The sequence below is a fragment of the Oncorhynchus clarkii genome, chromosome 25 (genome assembly GCF_045791955.1).
Source record: "Oncorhynchus clarkii lewisi isolate Uvic-CL-2024 chromosome 25, UVic_Ocla_1.0, whole genome shotgun sequence".
NCBI lineage: Eukaryota > Metazoa > Chordata > Actinopteri > Salmoniformes > Salmonidae > Oncorhynchus > Oncorhynchus clarkii.
The window spans coordinates 28,929,654-28,947,895 of NC_092171.1; the positions used below are offsets into that span (position 1 = coordinate 28,929,654).

The window sequence follows — 18,242 nt, forward strand, 5'->3', positions numbered from 1 at the left end:
CTTTCAGCACGACTTGTCATATTTAGGTCAACTCTATGTTAGGAAGGTGTTCCAAATGTTTGGTACACTAAGTGTATATAAAACCTTGAGTGATGAGCAGTTCAAGGGATGATGCCTTTTCTGAAGAAGGATCATTAACTATTGTTTCAGAACAGATAGCACAACTATAAATGTTTTTACTAGGATAGGAAGACATTTTTCAATATGTATGTGATGGGTACCGAGTGTATAGACCATTGCACATTTCTGTGTCTGACAGCAATTCCCGTAGTACAGTTCACAGTTGATGACACTGCCATCTAGAGGAAATCCGATACTAAACATTGCCTGTCACTGGCTGACTACAATTTTTTTTCTTCATGACGGGGATTTCCTGGGGAAGAAATACCGAAGGGGGGCTTTCCAACTGAGACATCAACAGCCAGAAGAATGAGCGGCGGCTCCATTTTGCTATGTTCCCATCTCGATTTAAAAAAACATTTACTTTAATATTGTTTTTACGATGTCAGCTACCGATAAAATACTCTAGCTGTCTATTTTAAAAACGGAGTTCGGTCGTTTTCATTGTAAGCGGTTACATTGTGGTGTTCGCCTTCATGCCATTCACCGAAGCTCCATTTATAACATTGTAGCTCCTGAAAAACGACGTTGCATTTGTCAACGTTACAGATCTGATTCATGTAAGTATTGTTTCTAGCTAGGAAAGTTAATAATATCGTCCATGTTACAATGTGGGAACACAGCATGTAGCTATGTTTGTAAAAACATGTTGAGTAGCCATACAGTGGTGTACCAAAGCGGGGAGCTAGGGAGGCTTCGAATTGGGGTATGAGGTAATTTCAAATATCAATTTCGGTGTACTGAATTGCCTGCGAGATTTAGCCATCTAAACAATTGTGAAAATATTCTACAAATTGATTATTCTATATAATCACCTTGACATGTCTCATTGTATTATATATTCAGTATTACGCCAATGCATGTGTAATACATTCATTGCAGTTATGACAAATTAGTTGTCTAGTCAGTGCATCAAAGTAATTTGCATAAATTATTATTTGAGTACGGTGAACAGGCTCACACAAGGTACACAGTTAGTGTATTGGCCTATTGGGTGAATATTGGTTGCAAAATACATTTATCTAAATTCAAATTATATGCTTAACATATGTCAATAATGCCTTTGAATCATGCTAAACAGTATGCCTGTATGCATATGAAACATTGCAAATCTTTTTTTACGGAATCTGTTTCATTCTTTATTGACCAGATCTAAGATCACTGTGAAAAAGCATGATTCTCTATTCTCGTAAGATTCAGCTGTTTGGATGTCTGTTCACACAGTTGAAACATGTTCTATTGCTTTCAGGTTAAAGGCAGGCTATAGAATTACGCGTGGGCAATTCCATGTAACAGAATTCTGCTGAGACTCACATTTTTCACTTCAAAATGTATTCCAAGCCAAAACATTGACTTCAAATTACAGTAAAAAAAATTCAGTGGAAATAGTAGTTTACAAAAACATATTTACAGGAAGAACTGTGCAGATACAAAGTAACAGAATAAAACTTAGGGAGATTTTACAATAATTCTGTTACCAAACTTTGCATCTGCACAGTTTTTCCACTATGATTATTTACTATGTAAGTTGTTCAAAGTAGCCATTGTGTATATACTTGTATTGTTTGTTAAACATTGAAATCAATAGTTTTTGTTTTTCATACATTTTAAAGTGAAAAAAGTGAGTCTCAGCGTAATTCTGTTACTGTGGAATTGCCCATGTACAATGACAGGTCAGTCATAGAATTCCCCCCCTACATGTTACATTTTTTTTTTGTGATGTCATGATACTCTAGCAGCATTCAAGACTTGGTTACATCTGTATGATTGGAGTGGAGAAACTGACCTCTGTACCAATAATGTCTGTGTAGAATAGATAGCTGGTGCATTGCATGGCCATATAAGGCTTCTAAACAGCTTCTACCCCCAAGCCATAAGACTCTTGAACACCTAATCAAATGGCTACCCAGACTATTTGCATTGCCCCCCCCCCCCCCCCCCCCCCCCTTTACACCGTTGCTACTCTCTATTGTTGTCATCTATGCATAGTCATAGTCACTTTAAATACTCTACCTACATGTACATATTACCTCGACTAATCTGTGCCCCCACACATTGACTCTGTATCGGTACCCCCTGTATGTAGTCTCGCTATTGTTATTTTACTGCTGCTCTTTAATTATCCATATTTTTTAAACTGCATTGTTGGTTAAGGGCCTGTAAGTAAGCATTTCACTGTAAGGTCTACTACACCTGTTGTATTCGGCGCATGTGACTAATAACATTTGATTTGATTGGAAGATGATCGCACTTGAGAAGCTATAACATGTAACAAATTTCCCTCTACTTTTCTCCATCCAGTCATTCTTACATACAATTTGACCTGTCAACATCAAGCATATGACCAGGTTTAAAGATGAGAATATTGTGCCTATTTCTCAAAAGATCTTGTTCATTCTCCATGTAAATCAGTGAGTGTATTTAACAGGGGAAATACCCTTTTATACATAATGCTCTGCGTTTCATCAAACCGATTTCCCGTAGAGGAAGAGAGACCTGATGAATCTCATTCCCGGCCCAAATGTACCCAAGACGATCTCAACTGTACTATATGCTTTGAATTAGAATAATAGCCTAGCCAATCTACATTTCAAACTTTTGCTGGCAGCTTCGATTCAGCTGGGTCTAGGGTTTGTGTAGGCCTACACCTGTGTGTGTGTGTTTGTGCAGTCAGTCAGTCAGTGATGATAGACAGCGGTGAAGCAGCATGTGGAAAAGCCCCTTCACTATCCCAGGAAGTCCCCTGAGAACCACAGGAACTGGTCAGCCAATGGCCTAGGCTTAACCCACTTGCTCATCCAGTGATGATGGGCTGATGTACTTTCAACGTCGAGGGAAAATTGAAGGCAAACCTGTAGAAGTGGCCAGTCTTGATATCCTAACTAGTGTGAATCTGAATTGTTTCATTTGTATGAATGAGCCAGTTGAACCATGTGAGACAGAATGTAGAGCTGAAGGTTCAGTCATTAGGTCCGTGTTCATCTATTGCTTCATGGAATTCTTCCTTTGAACAATACACATGCATGATGGAAGAATGTTCCACATACAGTGCATTCGGAATGTGTTCAGACCCCTTTACTTTTCCCACATGTTGTTACAGCCGTATTCTAAAATGGATTAAATAGTTTCCCCCCCTCATCATTCTACACACAATACCCCATAATGACAATGCAAAGACAGGTTTTTAAAAAAATTTTTTTTTGAAATGTTTGAAAATGTATACAAACGGAAATATCACATTTACTTAAGTATTCAGACCATTTACTCAGTATTTTTGTTGAGGCTTCTTTGGCAGAGATTACAGCCTTGTCTTCTTGGGTACGATGCTACAAACTTGGCACACCTGTATTTGGGGCGTTTCCCCCATTATTCCCTGCAGATCCTCTCAAGCTCTGTCAGGTTGGATGCGGAGCGTCGCTGCACAGGTTTCAGGTTTTTCTAGAGATGTTCGGATCGGGTTCAATTCCGTGTTCTCGCTGGGCCACTCAAGGACATTCGGACACTTGTCCCGAAGCCACTCCTGTGTTGTCTTGGCTGTGTACTTAGGGTCGTTGTCCTGTTGGAAGATGAACCTTCGCCCCAGTGTGAGGTTCTGAGCGCTCTGGAGCAGGTTTTCATGAAGGATCTCTCCGTACGTAGCTCCGTTCATCTTTCCCTCGATCCTGACTAGTCTCCCAGTACCTGTTGCTGAAAAACATACCCACAGCATGACACTGCCACCATCATGCTTCTCTGTAGGAATGGTGCCAGGTTTCCTCCTGAAATGACCCTTGGCATTCAGGCCAAAGAGTTAAATCTTGGTTTCATCAGACCAGAGAACCTTGTTTGTCATGATCTGAGAGTCTTTAGATGCCTTTTGGCAAACTCCAAGTGGGCTGTCATGTGCCTTTTTAATGAGGAGTGGCTTCTGTCTGGCCACTACCATAAAGGCTGTGAGGTGGAGTGCTGCAAAGATGGTTGTCCTTCTGGAAGGTTCTCTCATCTCCACAGAGAAACTCTGGAGCTCTGTCAGAGTGACCATCGGGTTCTTGGTCACCTCCTTGACCCAGGCCCTTCTCCCCCGATTTCTCAGTTTGACCGGGCGGCCAGCTCTAGGAAGAGTCTTGGTGGTTCCAAACTTCTTCCATTTAAGAATGATGGAGGCCACTGTGTTCTTGGGGACCTTCAATGCTACAGAAATGTTTTGGTACCCGTCCCCAGATCTGTGCCTCTACACAATCCTGTCTCTGAGCTCTACGGACAATTCCTTCGACCTCATGTCTTGGTTTTTGCTCTGACATGCACTGTCAACTGTGAGACCTTAAATAGACAGGTGTGTGCCTTTTCAAATCATGTCCATTCCATTGAATTTACCACAGGGGGACTCCAATTAAGTTGTAGAAACATCTCAAGGATGATCATTGGAAACAGAATGCACCTGAACTCAATTTTGATTCTTATAACAAAGGGTCTGAATACTTATATGAATAAGGTGTTTCTGTTTGTTATTTTTAGTACATTTGCACAAATAAAATAAAAAACTGTTTTCGCTTTGTCATTATGGGGTATTGTGTGTAGATGGATGAGGAAAATCATATATTTAACCCATTTTAGCCTGTATCATAACAAAATATGGTAAAAAGGGGTCTGACTACTGTTGGAAGAATGTTCCACATACTTGTTGGAAGAATGTTCCACATTTATTTTTTTATATATTTTTTATTTAGCCTTTATTTAGCTAAGCAAGTCAGTTAAGAACAAATTCTTATTGACAATGACGGCCTACCAAAAAGCAAAAGGACAATGATGGAAGACCAGCTAAATATTTAGTAGAACCTTACATATGTTTTGATCAGTTTGAGGTTGGATGTTCAGTGGATGATGCTGTCTTTTAGGATGGTGTATGCTGTGATTTGGGTTGGATGTTCAAGCCTAGATTGCTTGCCCTCCTGTTGCTTGCCCTCGGAAAATGAATAATGTGTTGGCAAGTCTATAATAAAGGCTTGTGTCAGTTTAGATTAAGCTGTCCTGTCCTCCATTAGAGCAGGGCCATATGGACAAAAGCCGTATTGCGATAAATTGCCTGAATTAATGCAATAACAATAAATACATAGGATGATACGTTTATAACAATGTGCACCACCGCAGTTGTTTTTGATCCTTTTGAGCTACTACTTCTACTATAGTTTGATTGTAGCCATCAACAGTCCTTTTAACAGTCACCCATATTAGTAAACTTATTTAATTTCAACTTCACATTTATGTAGTATAGGCTACTTATCGTAGTAAACGATCTCAGCAAAATGCCTGCGGTAAGTGATCTGTATGGTTGGTGTTGATAACTTTCACTTTATCCTCCCAGCTCTACTCCATCTACTTTTGGATATGCTCTATTCCAGTCCCAAGCTGGGCCTTCCTGCTTGTGCACCCCCCCCCCCCCCCCCCGAGTCAGAGCAGAGATAACATTAGCCCCAGTTAACTATGTCTGTTATGAAGGGGTTTCCCAAGGTTTGGCCTGAGAGTCAGGGCTGTTGATGTGGCAATGAATGCTCAGCATTAACACACTCACACACACATCCTCAGCCCAAACACCATTGTCCCACTCCAAGACCATGTAACATAAGATGATTGTATACTCCTTTTTATGAAATGCGTGTTTGTCCTGTATGTTGTAACTGTCGGGTGCATTTTTATTAAACATCTCTTCCCTCCTGTCTTTTTGTGTGTGTGTGTGTGTGTGTGTGTGTGTGTGTGTGTGTGTGTGTGTGTGTGTGTGTCCGTGCCCTCGCCAGGTCATGTCAGCAGGGCGGAATGCGGACGTGCGGGAGCTGCAGATCCCCCTCCAGCATCGCTCTCCCTCCCTGGCTGCTCTCTCTCTGGCCCAGCGCCCCTGGCCCAGCGACCCCGAGGCAGGCTTCTTACCCCAGCATGGGGGCTTCTGGGACCACTTCATAGCCACCCCAGAGCCCAAATACTGCTGTGAGGCCTGCAGGCTAGTGCTCTGCAACCCCAGGCAGACAGAGTGTGGACACCGCTTCTGTGAAACCTGCATCTCTGAGCAGCTAAGGTGAGGCCTGAGGACAAGAGATTTCAGTTTCATGATGAGTGTGAGAGTGAAGGGGCATGCTTTTTTTTTGAGGAAATGATAGTTGAGAAATGACAAACGTCTTCTTGTCAGTGTGTTTGATATGTCAGCTGTCTTCTCGTAATGAGGGTTGTCATAATTGTTTAGTGATCGTGTGATGATTATGATTGAGAAATAATGATGTCATTTGCCACATGTTGCTAAAAGGAGGATTTGATTGGACATGAGGCCCAAGGGGGTGTGATATATGGCTAATATACCACGGCTAAGGGCTGTTCTTTATTATAAACTGGTTACCAACTTAACTAGAACAGTAAAAATAAATGTTTTGTCATACCCTGATATACCACGGCTGTCAGCCAAGCAGCATTCAGGGCTCGAACCACCCAGTTTATAATGATAGATTTCTCACTCCGCGTTAATCATCATCGCATTAATGTACCTAAATGTCTTGTCGTCTTTACAGCAAACCAAATCCAGTATGTCCAGCAGATATGGAGCCTCTGTTCAAAGACAAGGTAAGACTATGTGAATGATTTGCATCACTGTCATCATCCTTATGATACCCATGCTAAACAGCCCTATGCCCTTTCTAAATGGCCTCGTACATAATCACAGCGTGTCTCCTCACAGTAGCCGTTGTGTTTTCTGTCAGATCTTCCGTGATGTGTGCTGCCATAGAGAGATCATGGCTCTGAGAGTGTACTGCAGGAGTGAGAAGAATGGCTGTAAGGAGCAGATGAGTCTACATCAGGTCATGGTAAGTGTCTGACTGACTCAGGGAAATTGAAAAAGTCCCATTGTTACGCACAGTCATTATTCAAACTCTAGAAAAGTGTTTATCTACAATTCTCGTTGATTTCAGTCACATTGGTTGAACGTTTCCTGTTGAAACTGTAATGACTACAACCCAAATGCGATCTTATTTATAGCACTTCATAATAGGCTACATTTTCTTTACACCAAATCCTTATGATTCCTTTTCCTCCTTTTTTCCCAGGATCATTTGAATGTGTGTCCGTATTTTGAGGTGCCATGCCCTTTAGGAAAGTGCAAAGAGAAGATGATGCGCAAAGACATTCCTGAGCACTTGAGTTGGAAATGTAAACACAGAGAGACCACCTGTGAATTCTGCATGCACAAGATGGCCATGACTGAATTACAGGTAACTAGAACAACTACTTGAGTTGGGCCGGTGCTCACCGAACCTGTACCTCTTAGAGAATATTGTGACCGGCACCCAAAATTAGTACTGGCACATATTTTAGTCCACCTTAAAGGGCAATTCCGACACTTTTCAACCATATATTCATTTTCTCCAGCACCATACCGGTATGTCACCGCAAATCTCATAGGGTGTTTCTCAATATGCATACTACCGTGCTCTTGCACTCCCCCTACTGTATTACCTCACGCTGCACCTCCCCATTCACTGAACCTTCTTCCAGCCAGGACAAAGGCAACAATAGACGGAATAAGATATGCACACAGCAAACGTTTAACTTCATAATTATGCTATTTGAGAAACACCCAGTGTTTGAAAATTACTGTTTTTAAAATGTTTAAACTTTTGATGGCGTCATCGGGTCTTTTTTACTTTATATTTTTTTATACAAAACGTAGAAATGTAAAGTTTTCACATATGTAGACACTGGTATTGTGCTGGAGATAAAGAAATTAAGTTAAAAAGTTGTGGAATTGCCTTTTAAGCACTGACTACAACAACACTGAATATCTGCTACCGCATGGCAAGCGGTATTGGAGCACCAAGTCTCGGTCCAAGAGGCTTCTAAGCAACTTTTACTCTCAAGCCATAAGACTCCTGAACATCTAATCAAATGGCTACCCAGACTATTTGCATTGCCCCCCCCCCCCACCTTCCCCCCTTTACACTGCTGCTACTCTCTGTTTATTATCCATGCATAGTTACTTTAATAATTTTAACTACATGTACATATTACCTCGACTAACCGGTGCCCCCGCACATGGACTCTGTACCGGTACCCCCTGTATATAGTCTCGCTATTGTTATTTTACTGCTGCTCTTTAATTATTTGTTACTTTTATTTCTTATTCTTATTTACATTTTTCAGAAACACAAAGAAACCGTTTGTCCTTCATTTCCGGTGGCCTGCCCCAATCATTGTACTTTTCCCTCCATCTTACGGAGCGAGGTAAGGAGTGTATTTTAATGTTTGTAGTATAAAATGTATTCATGCCAGGCAGTATGGGCATCTTTTCTCTTACCATCAGATGGAGTAACATAGTTATAGATGCTGTGATACGGTGTCCCATTTAATTGAGACCACATTGTAATGCAAATGCTTGGTATAGAAGGACATGATTGAACCTAAATTTGTTTCTACTCTCAGCTGACAAGTCATCAACATGTGTGCCCCAAGGCTCATGTCACCTGCTCCTTTATCCGCTTTGGATGCAATTTCAAGGTCAGTCTTCATGTTACTATGATTGTTAAAAGTGGTATTAATAATAATATGCTTAATATAAGTTGTAAGATCATGGCCACTATGAACTCCTCATGATGTCTCTTCTACTCTGTTGTCTGGCTATTGTCCCACTGAACTACAACGCATTTAAGAGAACATACAGTAGTTTTAAGCTGGTATGTTACTGATATGATATTTTCCCTGATATTCCTCTGTAGGGTCTCAACCAAGACATGAGGGATCATGAATCAAGCTTTGCCTCTGAACACCTGCGGCTGATGGCAACCAGGAACGCTACGCTGGAGGCCAAGGTAATCAACTCTACTTTGTTCTTTAGAACAATTTGCCCTGTGTACCATTAAAGGAAAAATGTATAAAGTCAACATAATGAAAATTCACCAGCATCATGACCAACTTCTATTTCATTCCATATGCAAGGCATACAGTGTATAAATATGTTGCCTTGTATCTATCTGCATTACCTGTCATACTTGTTTTGACTCATGATCTAATCACAAATTTGAGTATGTGCTCTTACATGTTACAAATAACACATACATTCTAACAAAATGTATTTTGACAAGTACCCAAAAAATAATACATTGGGAGAAATTAAACTGAATATTCAACCACAACTAACTTGTTAATAACCAACTAATCACAGGGCTGAATGGTTATGTAGTTCATGGTAATGAAAGCAGTATTAAGACAGAATGTTTTCCACCCATCTAGATGGAGGATGTTAAAGGAGAGCTTCTGGAGCGGTACAAGGTTCTGCCAGGTCTGAGCAGCCGTCTGTCTGAAACAGAGTCTCAGTACGAGGAGATGAGGGAGAATAACAGACAGCTGGAGCAGAAGCTCACTACCATGCAGGTAAATGAAAAGGTTGAAGTACACTGAGTGTACAAAACATGTGAGTTGCACACCCTTTTGGCCATCAGAACAGCCTCAATTTGTTGGGGTATGGACTCTACAAGGTGTCGAAAGCGCTCCACAGGGATGCTGACCCATGTTGACTCCAATGCTTCCCACAGTTGTCAAGTTGGCTGGATGTCCTTTGGGTGGTTGACCCTTCTTGATACACACAGGAAACTGTTGAATGTGAAAAACTCAGCAGCGTTGCAGTTCTCAATACAGTCAAACTGGTGCGTCTGGCACTTACCATCATACCCCGTTCAAAGTCACTTCAATCTTTTGTTCTCCCCATTCAACCTCTGAATGGCACACATGCACAATCCATGTCTTAACTGTGACCAGGTGAGTCCTTCTTTAACCTGTTTCCTCCCCTTCATCTACACTGATTGAAGTGGACTTAACAAGTGACATCAATAAGGGATCAAAGTGTTCACCTGGATTCACCTGGTCATTCTGTCATGGAAAGAACATGTGTTTATGTTTTGTACACTGTCATTATAAAACCTCTCAATAAAGATGTAATACTAGTCTTTGACATACATAATAATACTTGTCTTGTCCCACAGTCCCATTTACTGATTTCTCAGTTGGAGGTAAAGTCCTGTCATGTATGGAACTTACATTAGAAGTCATTTAGCAGACGTTCTTATCCAGAGCGACTTACAGGAGCAATTAGGGTTATGTGCCTTGCTCAAGGGCACATCGACAGATTTTTCAGCTAGTCGGCCCAACGCTCTTTCAGCTTACTGGCCCAATGCTCTTAACCGCTAGGCTACCTACCCCCTATGCTACATGAAGTGTGTGTAACTGTATGTATGTGTTTGTGGACGTTTTCTCCATGTAGAACTTGATGAGTTCCCACTCTGAGAAGCTTTTGGAGATGGAGCTGGAGCTGAGGTCTCTGAGGACCATCCGAGAGGAGGTGGAAACACTACGAGGCACCGTGGAGAGCATTCGTTCCAGGGTTGCAACGCTAGAGGGAGGAAGGGGCGGGGCCATCCCAGCCACACACACACTAGGTGAGTTACCCTGAATGCTCTCTCACTCTCTTTCTGTTTCTGTCTCGCTCTCTCTCTGTCTTCCTTTGTCTAGCTCTCTCTCTGTCTCGCTCTCTAGTCTCTCCCTCAGTGTCTCTGTCTCTCTCAACACTTGTCTTGGGAATTCTGTTATTCTTTGCTACTTCACTGTCGCTAAAACCTGTGTAACTCTTTTAGGAGTTGCTCAGAATGAGTGCAGTGTGATATTGGACCGATTTTGATATGTTCAAAGTCTGAAGCTACATTATGAGCTAACCAGTGATTGGAAAAAAACAGTGCTTTAGGGCCTCCCAAGCATCGCAGTGCTAGCTGTGCCACTAGAGATTCTGGGTTCGAGTCCAGGCTCTGTCACAGCTGGCTGCGAATGGGAGACTCTTGGGGCGGCGCACAATTGGCCCAGTGTTGTCCGGGTTAGGGGAGGGTTTGACCGGCAGGGATGTCCTTGTCCCATCGCGCACTAGTGACTCCTGTGTTTCTGGCCAGGCGCAGTGCACACTGACAAAGTCGCCAGGTGTACAGTGTTTCCTCCGACACATTGGTGCAGCTGGCTTCCGGGTTAAGTGGGCATTATGTCAAGAAGCAGTGCGGCTTGGTTGGGTCATGTTTCGGATGACGCACGGCTCTCGACCTTTGCCGCTCCCGAGTCCATACACGAGTTGCAGCGAGGAGACAAGACTAACTACCAATTGGATTCCACGATTCCAATTGGGGAGAAAAAGGGGTTAAAAAAATAAATATATATATAAAAACCAGTACAGAGTGGTACAAACATACAGGAGGACTCTTATTCCATTGGCTTTCTATTGTTTCTCTGCAGGTTCTTTAGAGACACAGCTCTCCCGTCAGGACGACATGCTGAGTGTCCACGAGATCCGCTTGGCCGACATGGACCTGCGCTTCCAGGTCCTAGAGACGGCCTCCTTCAATGGGACGCTCATCTGGAAGATCCGTGACTACAAGCGGCGGAAACAAGAAGCCGTGGCGTCAAAGACCCTGTCTCTCTACAGCCAGCCTTTCTACACTGGATACTTTGGCTACAAGATGTGTGCCCGGGTCTACCTGAACGGAGACGGCATGGGGAAAGGAACCCACCTGTCTCTGTTTTTTGTGGTGATGCGTGGCGAGTACGATGCCCTGCTGCTCTGGCCCTTTAAGCAGAAGGTGACTCTAATGCTGATGGACCAGGGCCAAGCCAGGAAGCACCTAGGGGATGCCTTCAAACCAGACCCCAACAGCAGCAGCTTCAGACGACCCACGGCAGAGATGAACATAGCCTCGGGCTGCCCGCTGTTCGTGGCCCAGACTGTGCTGGAGAACGGTACTTACATCAAGGATGATACCATCTTCATTAAGGTCACAGTGGACACATCTGACCTCCCTGACCCTTGACCCCTGGTCTGTAGAGAACAGCAGATGTATCTGGATCAGGGTGCCCTTATGTGAGAGAGATTGCAAAAGATGGAATGGAGAGAGCAGAAAGAAGGATGGAGAACAAGAAAAGAACAGAAGTTAGAATAAGAGTAAGGTTTCTTTGCAGATCTCAAGGTGCAGACTAAGCCTGCAGAAAGAGCTGGGTGGACCTCAGAGCAGTTGCCTTTGGTGCCTGTGTTGCTCACCAGATAGGTGAGAGAAGGAAATTGTTATTTTTCAACCAGGCTGAATGTTAAAAAGTCTAAGGAATGCCTATATTACTCACAGCAGGGAGAGATATAAATGGCAATGGATAGTGGATCATTCTAACCCAAGTTATCAGGATGCAACCATCATCAAACTACATGGACCCAGTATGTATGTATGTATGTATGTATGTATGTATGTATAGCAATCTACCAGAACTAAAAATCATATAGAATGGAGATAGTGAATATATTTCAGTAGACATGAATCATTTCTGCCTTGAAGAACATGGGACAGTGCATCATCCAACACAAGTTGAGGTGTGGAGATAGTTGGGCACGGGACAACTATCTTCTGTAATAGCAAATATCTCTGAGAACTCATTACTTGACGTTGATGAAACATGTCTACATTAAAGGCAGAAGATACAATCCCACATGACATGTTGAATAAGGAGATACAATGCAATATGTGGTTGTGTATGTTGTTTGCATTGCTGGTGAAGTTTGGTTGTATTATTGCATTGTTAGAGTACAGAATGTAACGTACAGTATGTATGTTTCTAGTCTTGTGATTGTGTTGGAGAAAGTTGTTGATTGACAAGCTTTTATTAACAGGTGTTGTGTGAGCAGTAGGGTGTGTCTTGTGTGCAGGCTCTTATTTCAGATTTGGTTTTAGTGGACCTGGTCTGCATCTGAAATGTCATTCTGCTACCTATATTGTGCACTACTGTTGGCCAGAGCTGTACAAAAGTAGTGCACTATATAGGGATTTGGGTGCCATTTCAGACACAGACAAAGATGGCACAAAGGAATGATACACACCGGTACAGCAATGCCACTGTCTCGCGGAGTTAACAATAAGACTAGCCTTTCATTTTGAAGATCTATAAAGATCTGTAAATTACTTCTATACTGCTTTTTGTAACTTACACATTGTTTTGTAATGTTCAGAACAGATGCTGTGCATCATATTTTTTTTGTATCAGTTGGGAAAACAAAATGCCTCATTAAAACTCCAACCATGTTGATTGAGCTGAGACAAAGTGACAGTGACTTGTTTTCATGATGGTTGATGGAGAATGTTATTTGCACAAGTTATGTTTGAATGTGTATTAATAAAATTGTTAAACAAAACTTGAATGTGCTTTGATGTTTGATTTCTGTGGAGGAAATCAGGAGAAGATGGGGAGGGATTGGCCACACCCTCTGAAAGCCCTCCTACATCACCAGTCAAGCTCTATCCTGGAACCCACAAGGGAGACAGAAAAGAAGGCACCAGAGAAACACCTGGAGGCTGGAGCTTGAAGCAGACACCAAAAGATCAGGCATGGGATGGAACAAGATTGAGAAGACAGAACAGAGTGTAATAGAGATGAGTCGTTGATGGCCTATGCTCCCTGGGTAGCAATGGACCTAAGTAAATTTGAGTGAGAGGTTATCTTGAATTCATTTTTAAGGCATAGGAAATGGGAGCTACACTTTTTCCTATTTTGAATCAAGGAAAATATACAGTGATCCCAAGTTGGTTCATTTAAGTCTTGATGATACGTTTATTTACGGTTGGCTGTTGTGGGTTCGCTTGGACAAAAAAGTCTGTGCAGACTGTAGGGGACCACTGCTTCATTGGAAACAGTCCAAAAACAAATATGGGGAACCCTCCGTGGTGCGGGTCTATCTTCTCCTTCCACTAGATGTCAGGATAGTACCGAATGTTATTCTACAGTATATTTTCCACCACAGGTAGGCTACAGCTACAAAGTGACATTTCAGGAGAACCTGGCAGTGTATCTATCAGTGAGTGAACTGTTGCAGACAGAGATGTTATGTAGAGCTAACACAAGTCCACATTCTGTATGACAGTTCTGATCAGGGTACATTCAGGTCATGTATATTCTCACATCTGTGTCTAAGCAACATGCATGTTGCTAGGTGCCTACATGCAATATGTAATGCAGTACATGTATTCTCATTGTCACTTAATATGGATTCCATGGCGTCTGTAAAAATTGGACAATATAAAAGTCCTGTCCTCCTTCAACATTATTATGAGCGAATTTAAGTTTTCCAAGTCTTCAATGCAAACTTGTATTGTCCATTCAAGTTTGCAGTATAGAGTAAGAAAACTTTACTTCCCTTATGACAATGTCACGTCATTGAAATGTATAAATGGGCTTGGGGTAGACTCAGTATTTTTCCCTCTGGAATATTCAGTCTCATGTCACTAGGTCATTCATAGGGAAGGGCGGTGCCGTTAAGGTAATGCAAATCATAGAGGGAGAGGCGAAGCGAGAGTATTTACTCTCTGTCTGCGTGAGATAAGCCCTTTTTGTATGGCGGTCAATGAGAGTGTAAAATTATGTGAGGCTTATTTAATCGAATATAGGTTTCATAATGTTTAGGCTGTTACAAATTTACTGATATAAGTTGATGTACGAGGCCTTCCGACAACTTTGATAAAAACAACTTGGTTGTGTCTGTTGTTCACACGCGTAGCCTATCTGCACTCTCATTGGCTAGAATGGTCCCTTCTGATCTCGCCTGCCTTCCATCGTTGAGGACATGTATTTCCGTTGTTAGAGCTGTCACCCGAATATCTTGTTAACATAATACTTCATCTTCGCACAAGCACCACTGTGGGGCGAACCACTGCAACGCTGTGAACTACTGCGCCGCACAGAGGAGCTACTGTAGAGAGCAGCCATCAAGCAGTGTTGGGAAAACAACCGTAGATTCTAGATGCCACGTTTTTCAGTTGCCAAATAACATATTTGATTCAAAGTAACAGTGCCCATTTTTGTAAGATATTCGGATACAAAGTAGCCTCGTTGCGCAAACTTTGAAAGCTGTGGAAAATAAGGAAGTAAAACGTTAGTTCTTGATTTGTGAATTTAGAAGAGGAGCATCATCATGTTCAGTTGGGTGAATAAGGAACAAGGAGGCAGAAACAAGGACGGCGAGATGTACCAAACTGTGACGGAGGGTCTTCAACAACTTTACTCAAAAAAATTATTTCCATTGGAAGAAACCTATCTTTTCCATGATTTCCACTCACCTGCGTTGGAGGCAGCGGATTTTCAGAGCAAGCCAATGGTTCTACTGGTTGGACAGTATTCTACGGGGAAGACGACGTTCATAAGGTAACGTTAGTGCATCCAGAAATCAGCAACAGTTATGCATTCTCATGTTTGTGTTAACTTTATTTTACCTACGGGGCTCTCTGCCGGTCAGAAATAATTGAGTTGTTGAATAACCCCTAAGCAGTAGCCTACCTTGACAGTTGTGAGCTGTCAAAATTGAGGTTAATTGCTGTCAAAATGTAAATGAGGGGGGGGGGGGGGGGGCACTGTTGGTTGTTGCCCCCTGCAACCTAATGTAAACACAACTGTCTAGTGTTGGGAATGGGTTAGCATTATGTTAAGGTTGTAAACAGCTTGTTTCTAGTTTACCAATATTCCATATTCCAATTCAATACAACATGAAACATCATCAACATGCCCCACCCCTCTCCTACATAGAATGTTTTTTAATGTCAGGATTATAAACTGGGTGGTTCGAGCCCTGAATGCTGATTGGCTGACAACCGTGGTGTATATATAGGCAATGAGGCTGGAGGAGGTGTAGTATATGGCCAATATACCACGGAGAAGTGCTGTTCTTAAGCATGACGCAACACGGAGTGCCTGGACACAGCCCTTAGCAACTGTATACAGGCCATATATCACAAACCCCCGAGGTGCCTTATGGCTATTATAGACTAGTAATCAATGTAATTAGAGAAGTAATATACCAAATACCACGGCTGTCAGCCAATCAGCATTCAGGGCTCGAACCACCCAGTTTATAACAGACCATATACCACGGGTATGATAAAACATGTATTTTTACTGTTCTAATTACGTTGATGACCAGTTTATAATAGCAATAAGGCACCTCAGGGGTTTGTGGTATATGGCCAATATACCATGGCTAACGGATGTTCTTAGCCGTAGTATATTGGCCATATACCTTAACCCCTTGTGCCTTAATGCTTTAGTATAGAAGCAGAGTAGTATTAACTATCCAGTTTCCACCAACTGCTTTCCAGTTTCCACCATAAATATCAATGAGACATGTCTGGTGACCTGGGCCTTTTGTGCTCCCCTGGAGCCTCTGAACAACCAACCATTAAATGAGAGAAAGAATAGAACCATTACAGAATGGGTAAAACTGTCTAAAAATCTCTGAATTTATTGCCATTTTAAGATCTTTCTCTCTGAATCATCAGGACAGGTGCAAACTACGTCAGTTTCATAACTTGTTGATCTGCAGGTTCTGCAGCAAGAGAGGACATGCAGCTAGCTTCACTATCTTTAGGGAAGGTGCCTTTGGTAAGCTACAGTACTCCAGTCTGGTAGCTGCTGAAAGTATGTACACAATACTGAGAATTAGGTCAACATGCACCTTTTTGTTGTACGGGTAACATCTCACCTTGCAGATCATGTGTACAGAAATAAATATGGTTTCAATTGAATCAAATGTTTTTTTTACTTGACCATTATTAAGTTGACCTTTAAATTATTATTTTTTTTTTTAAACGATCAACGTTAGTGAAAACATTTCTTATCTTAAGTAGACTACATGGTCACTTACTGTTAAATTGTATTGCTCATTCACAACACCTGATTTGATTCTTGCAGAGTTACTTCATACAGGGATCCCACCCAATTCTAAGGAATCTAATAATGAATCATGGGAGTTGATCATAGCCTGATCCCAGATCTATTTGTGCTGTCTTGCCAACTCCTATGGTCATTGTCATGCCGAATGTGATGTGTTTGACAGCACAAACAGATTTGGACCTAAACAAGGCTAGGGAGTTGAGGCCATTAATAGTCATCCTAAAGACATGTATTTTCCTCTGAGTGGATGTGGCCATTGCAAGCTGGCATTCCTCTGTTTGAAGACCTTTGACACAGTGCCATCCTCTCACAGGAAGGACTGATGACCTATTGCATGGTCTGAACTCAACAACATGTGTAGCTGTTTTTTTGGTCTTGAGGGGCACATATCAAGCACTCTGCCAGCCTGTAAAGGGTCTAGTGTTGGCACTTGAAAATGTGAGCATGTGCCATCCAGTTAGGCAGATGGCCAAGCTCTCCCATAGTAGCATATTATGTGGTATTACTCATATGTGGTATTCACATTTATTTTCATATTAAAGTATTTTTTAGTCTTTCAGCTTGAAAAATGCAAAATGATAGAATGTATACAGAGGCCTCGCACTAGTAGGCGCTGGCCTGATGTGTACAGATGTTTCAGTTAATAGTGTGTTCTGAAAGAGAGCTTTGTAATCATGTTGAAGCTAGGTGATAGATATTGCTGTTGTTTTATTACCTCACCTTCATCAACCATCATGCAAAGACCTATGGTCCATTGTAAAACATTATTTGAAGTGTCGTGTTGTATTGATATGGTGTATCTAGTGTCCGTATGTATTGATATGGTGTATCTAGTAGAGGTCAACCTATTATGATTTTTCAACGGCGATACCGATTATTGGAGGACCAAAAAAAGCCAATACCGATTAATCGGCCGATTTTTTAAATTTATTTTTATTTGTATTAATGACAATTACAACAATACTGAATGAACACTTATTTTAACTTAATATAACACATAAATAAAAATCAATTTAGCCTTGAATAAATAATAAAACATGCATAATTTGGTTTAAATAATGCAAAAACAAAGTGTTGGAGAAAAAAGGAAAAGTGCAATATGTGCCATGTAAAAAAGCTAACGTTTAAGTTCCTTGCTCAGAACATGAGAACATATGAAAGCTGGTGGTTCCTTCAATATTCCAAGGTAAGAGGTTTTAGGTTGTAGTTATAGTATTTATAGGACTATTTCTCTCTATACCATTTGCATTTCATATACCTTTGACTATTGGATGTTCTTATAGGCACTTTAGTATTGCCAGTGTAACAGTATAGCTTCCGTCCCTCTCCTCGCCCCTACCTGGGCTCGAACCAGGAACACTTCGGCAACAGCCACCCTCGAA

At 41.7% G+C, this 18,242-nt stretch overlaps 2 protein-coding genes across 2 annotated transcripts in view; both read left to right on the forward strand.

Annotated features, from left to right (window-relative positions):
• The first annotated feature begins 375 nt into the window (after nt 1–375).
• Nucleotides 376–13,336, forward strand: LOC139384136 (TNF receptor-associated factor 3-like). The gene is made up of 11 exons (XM_071128814.1): nt 376–680; nt 5,892–6,166; nt 6,651–6,702; nt 6,840–6,944; nt 7,185–7,349; nt 8,278–8,358; nt 8,557–8,631; nt 8,850–8,942; nt 9,364–9,504; nt 10,391–10,565; nt 11,401–13,336. Exons 2-11 carry the CDS (start codon nt 5,895–5,897, stop codon nt 11,970–11,972), a joined length of 1,731 nt encoding a protein of 576 aa, XP_070984915.1. The 5' UTR covers nt 376–680; nt 5,892–5,894; the 3' UTR covers nt 11,973–13,336.
• Nucleotides 13,337–14,790: 1,454 nt separating this feature from the next.
• The window catches only part of LOC139384137 (EH domain-containing protein 4-like), a 46,582-nt gene continuing 43,130 nt past the window's right edge, over nt 14,791–18,242 (forward strand). Inside the window, exon 1 of the mRNA XM_071128815.1 lies at nt 14,791–15,339. Coding sequence (XP_070984916.1) covers nt 15,110–15,339 — 230 coding nt within the window. The 5' untranslated portion in view covers nt 14,791–15,109. The remainder of the gene's footprint in view (nt 15,340–18,242) is intronic.

Excerpts from the sequence above, each read along its gene's own strand:
- LOC139384136 (XM_071128814.1), top strand. The coding sequence starts at position 5,895 with ATGTCAGCAGGGCGGAATGCGGACGTGCGGGAGCTGCAGATCCCCCTC. Across the intron at positions 6,167-6,650 it reads TGCATCTCTGAGCAGCTAAG|CAAACCAAATCCAGTATGTC; the intron begins GTGAGGCCTGAG and ends TCGTCTTTACAG. Across the intron at positions 6,703-6,839 it reads AGCCTCTGTTCAAAGACAAG|ATCTTCCGTGATGTGTGCTG; the intron begins GTAAGACTATGT and ends GTTTTCTGTCAG.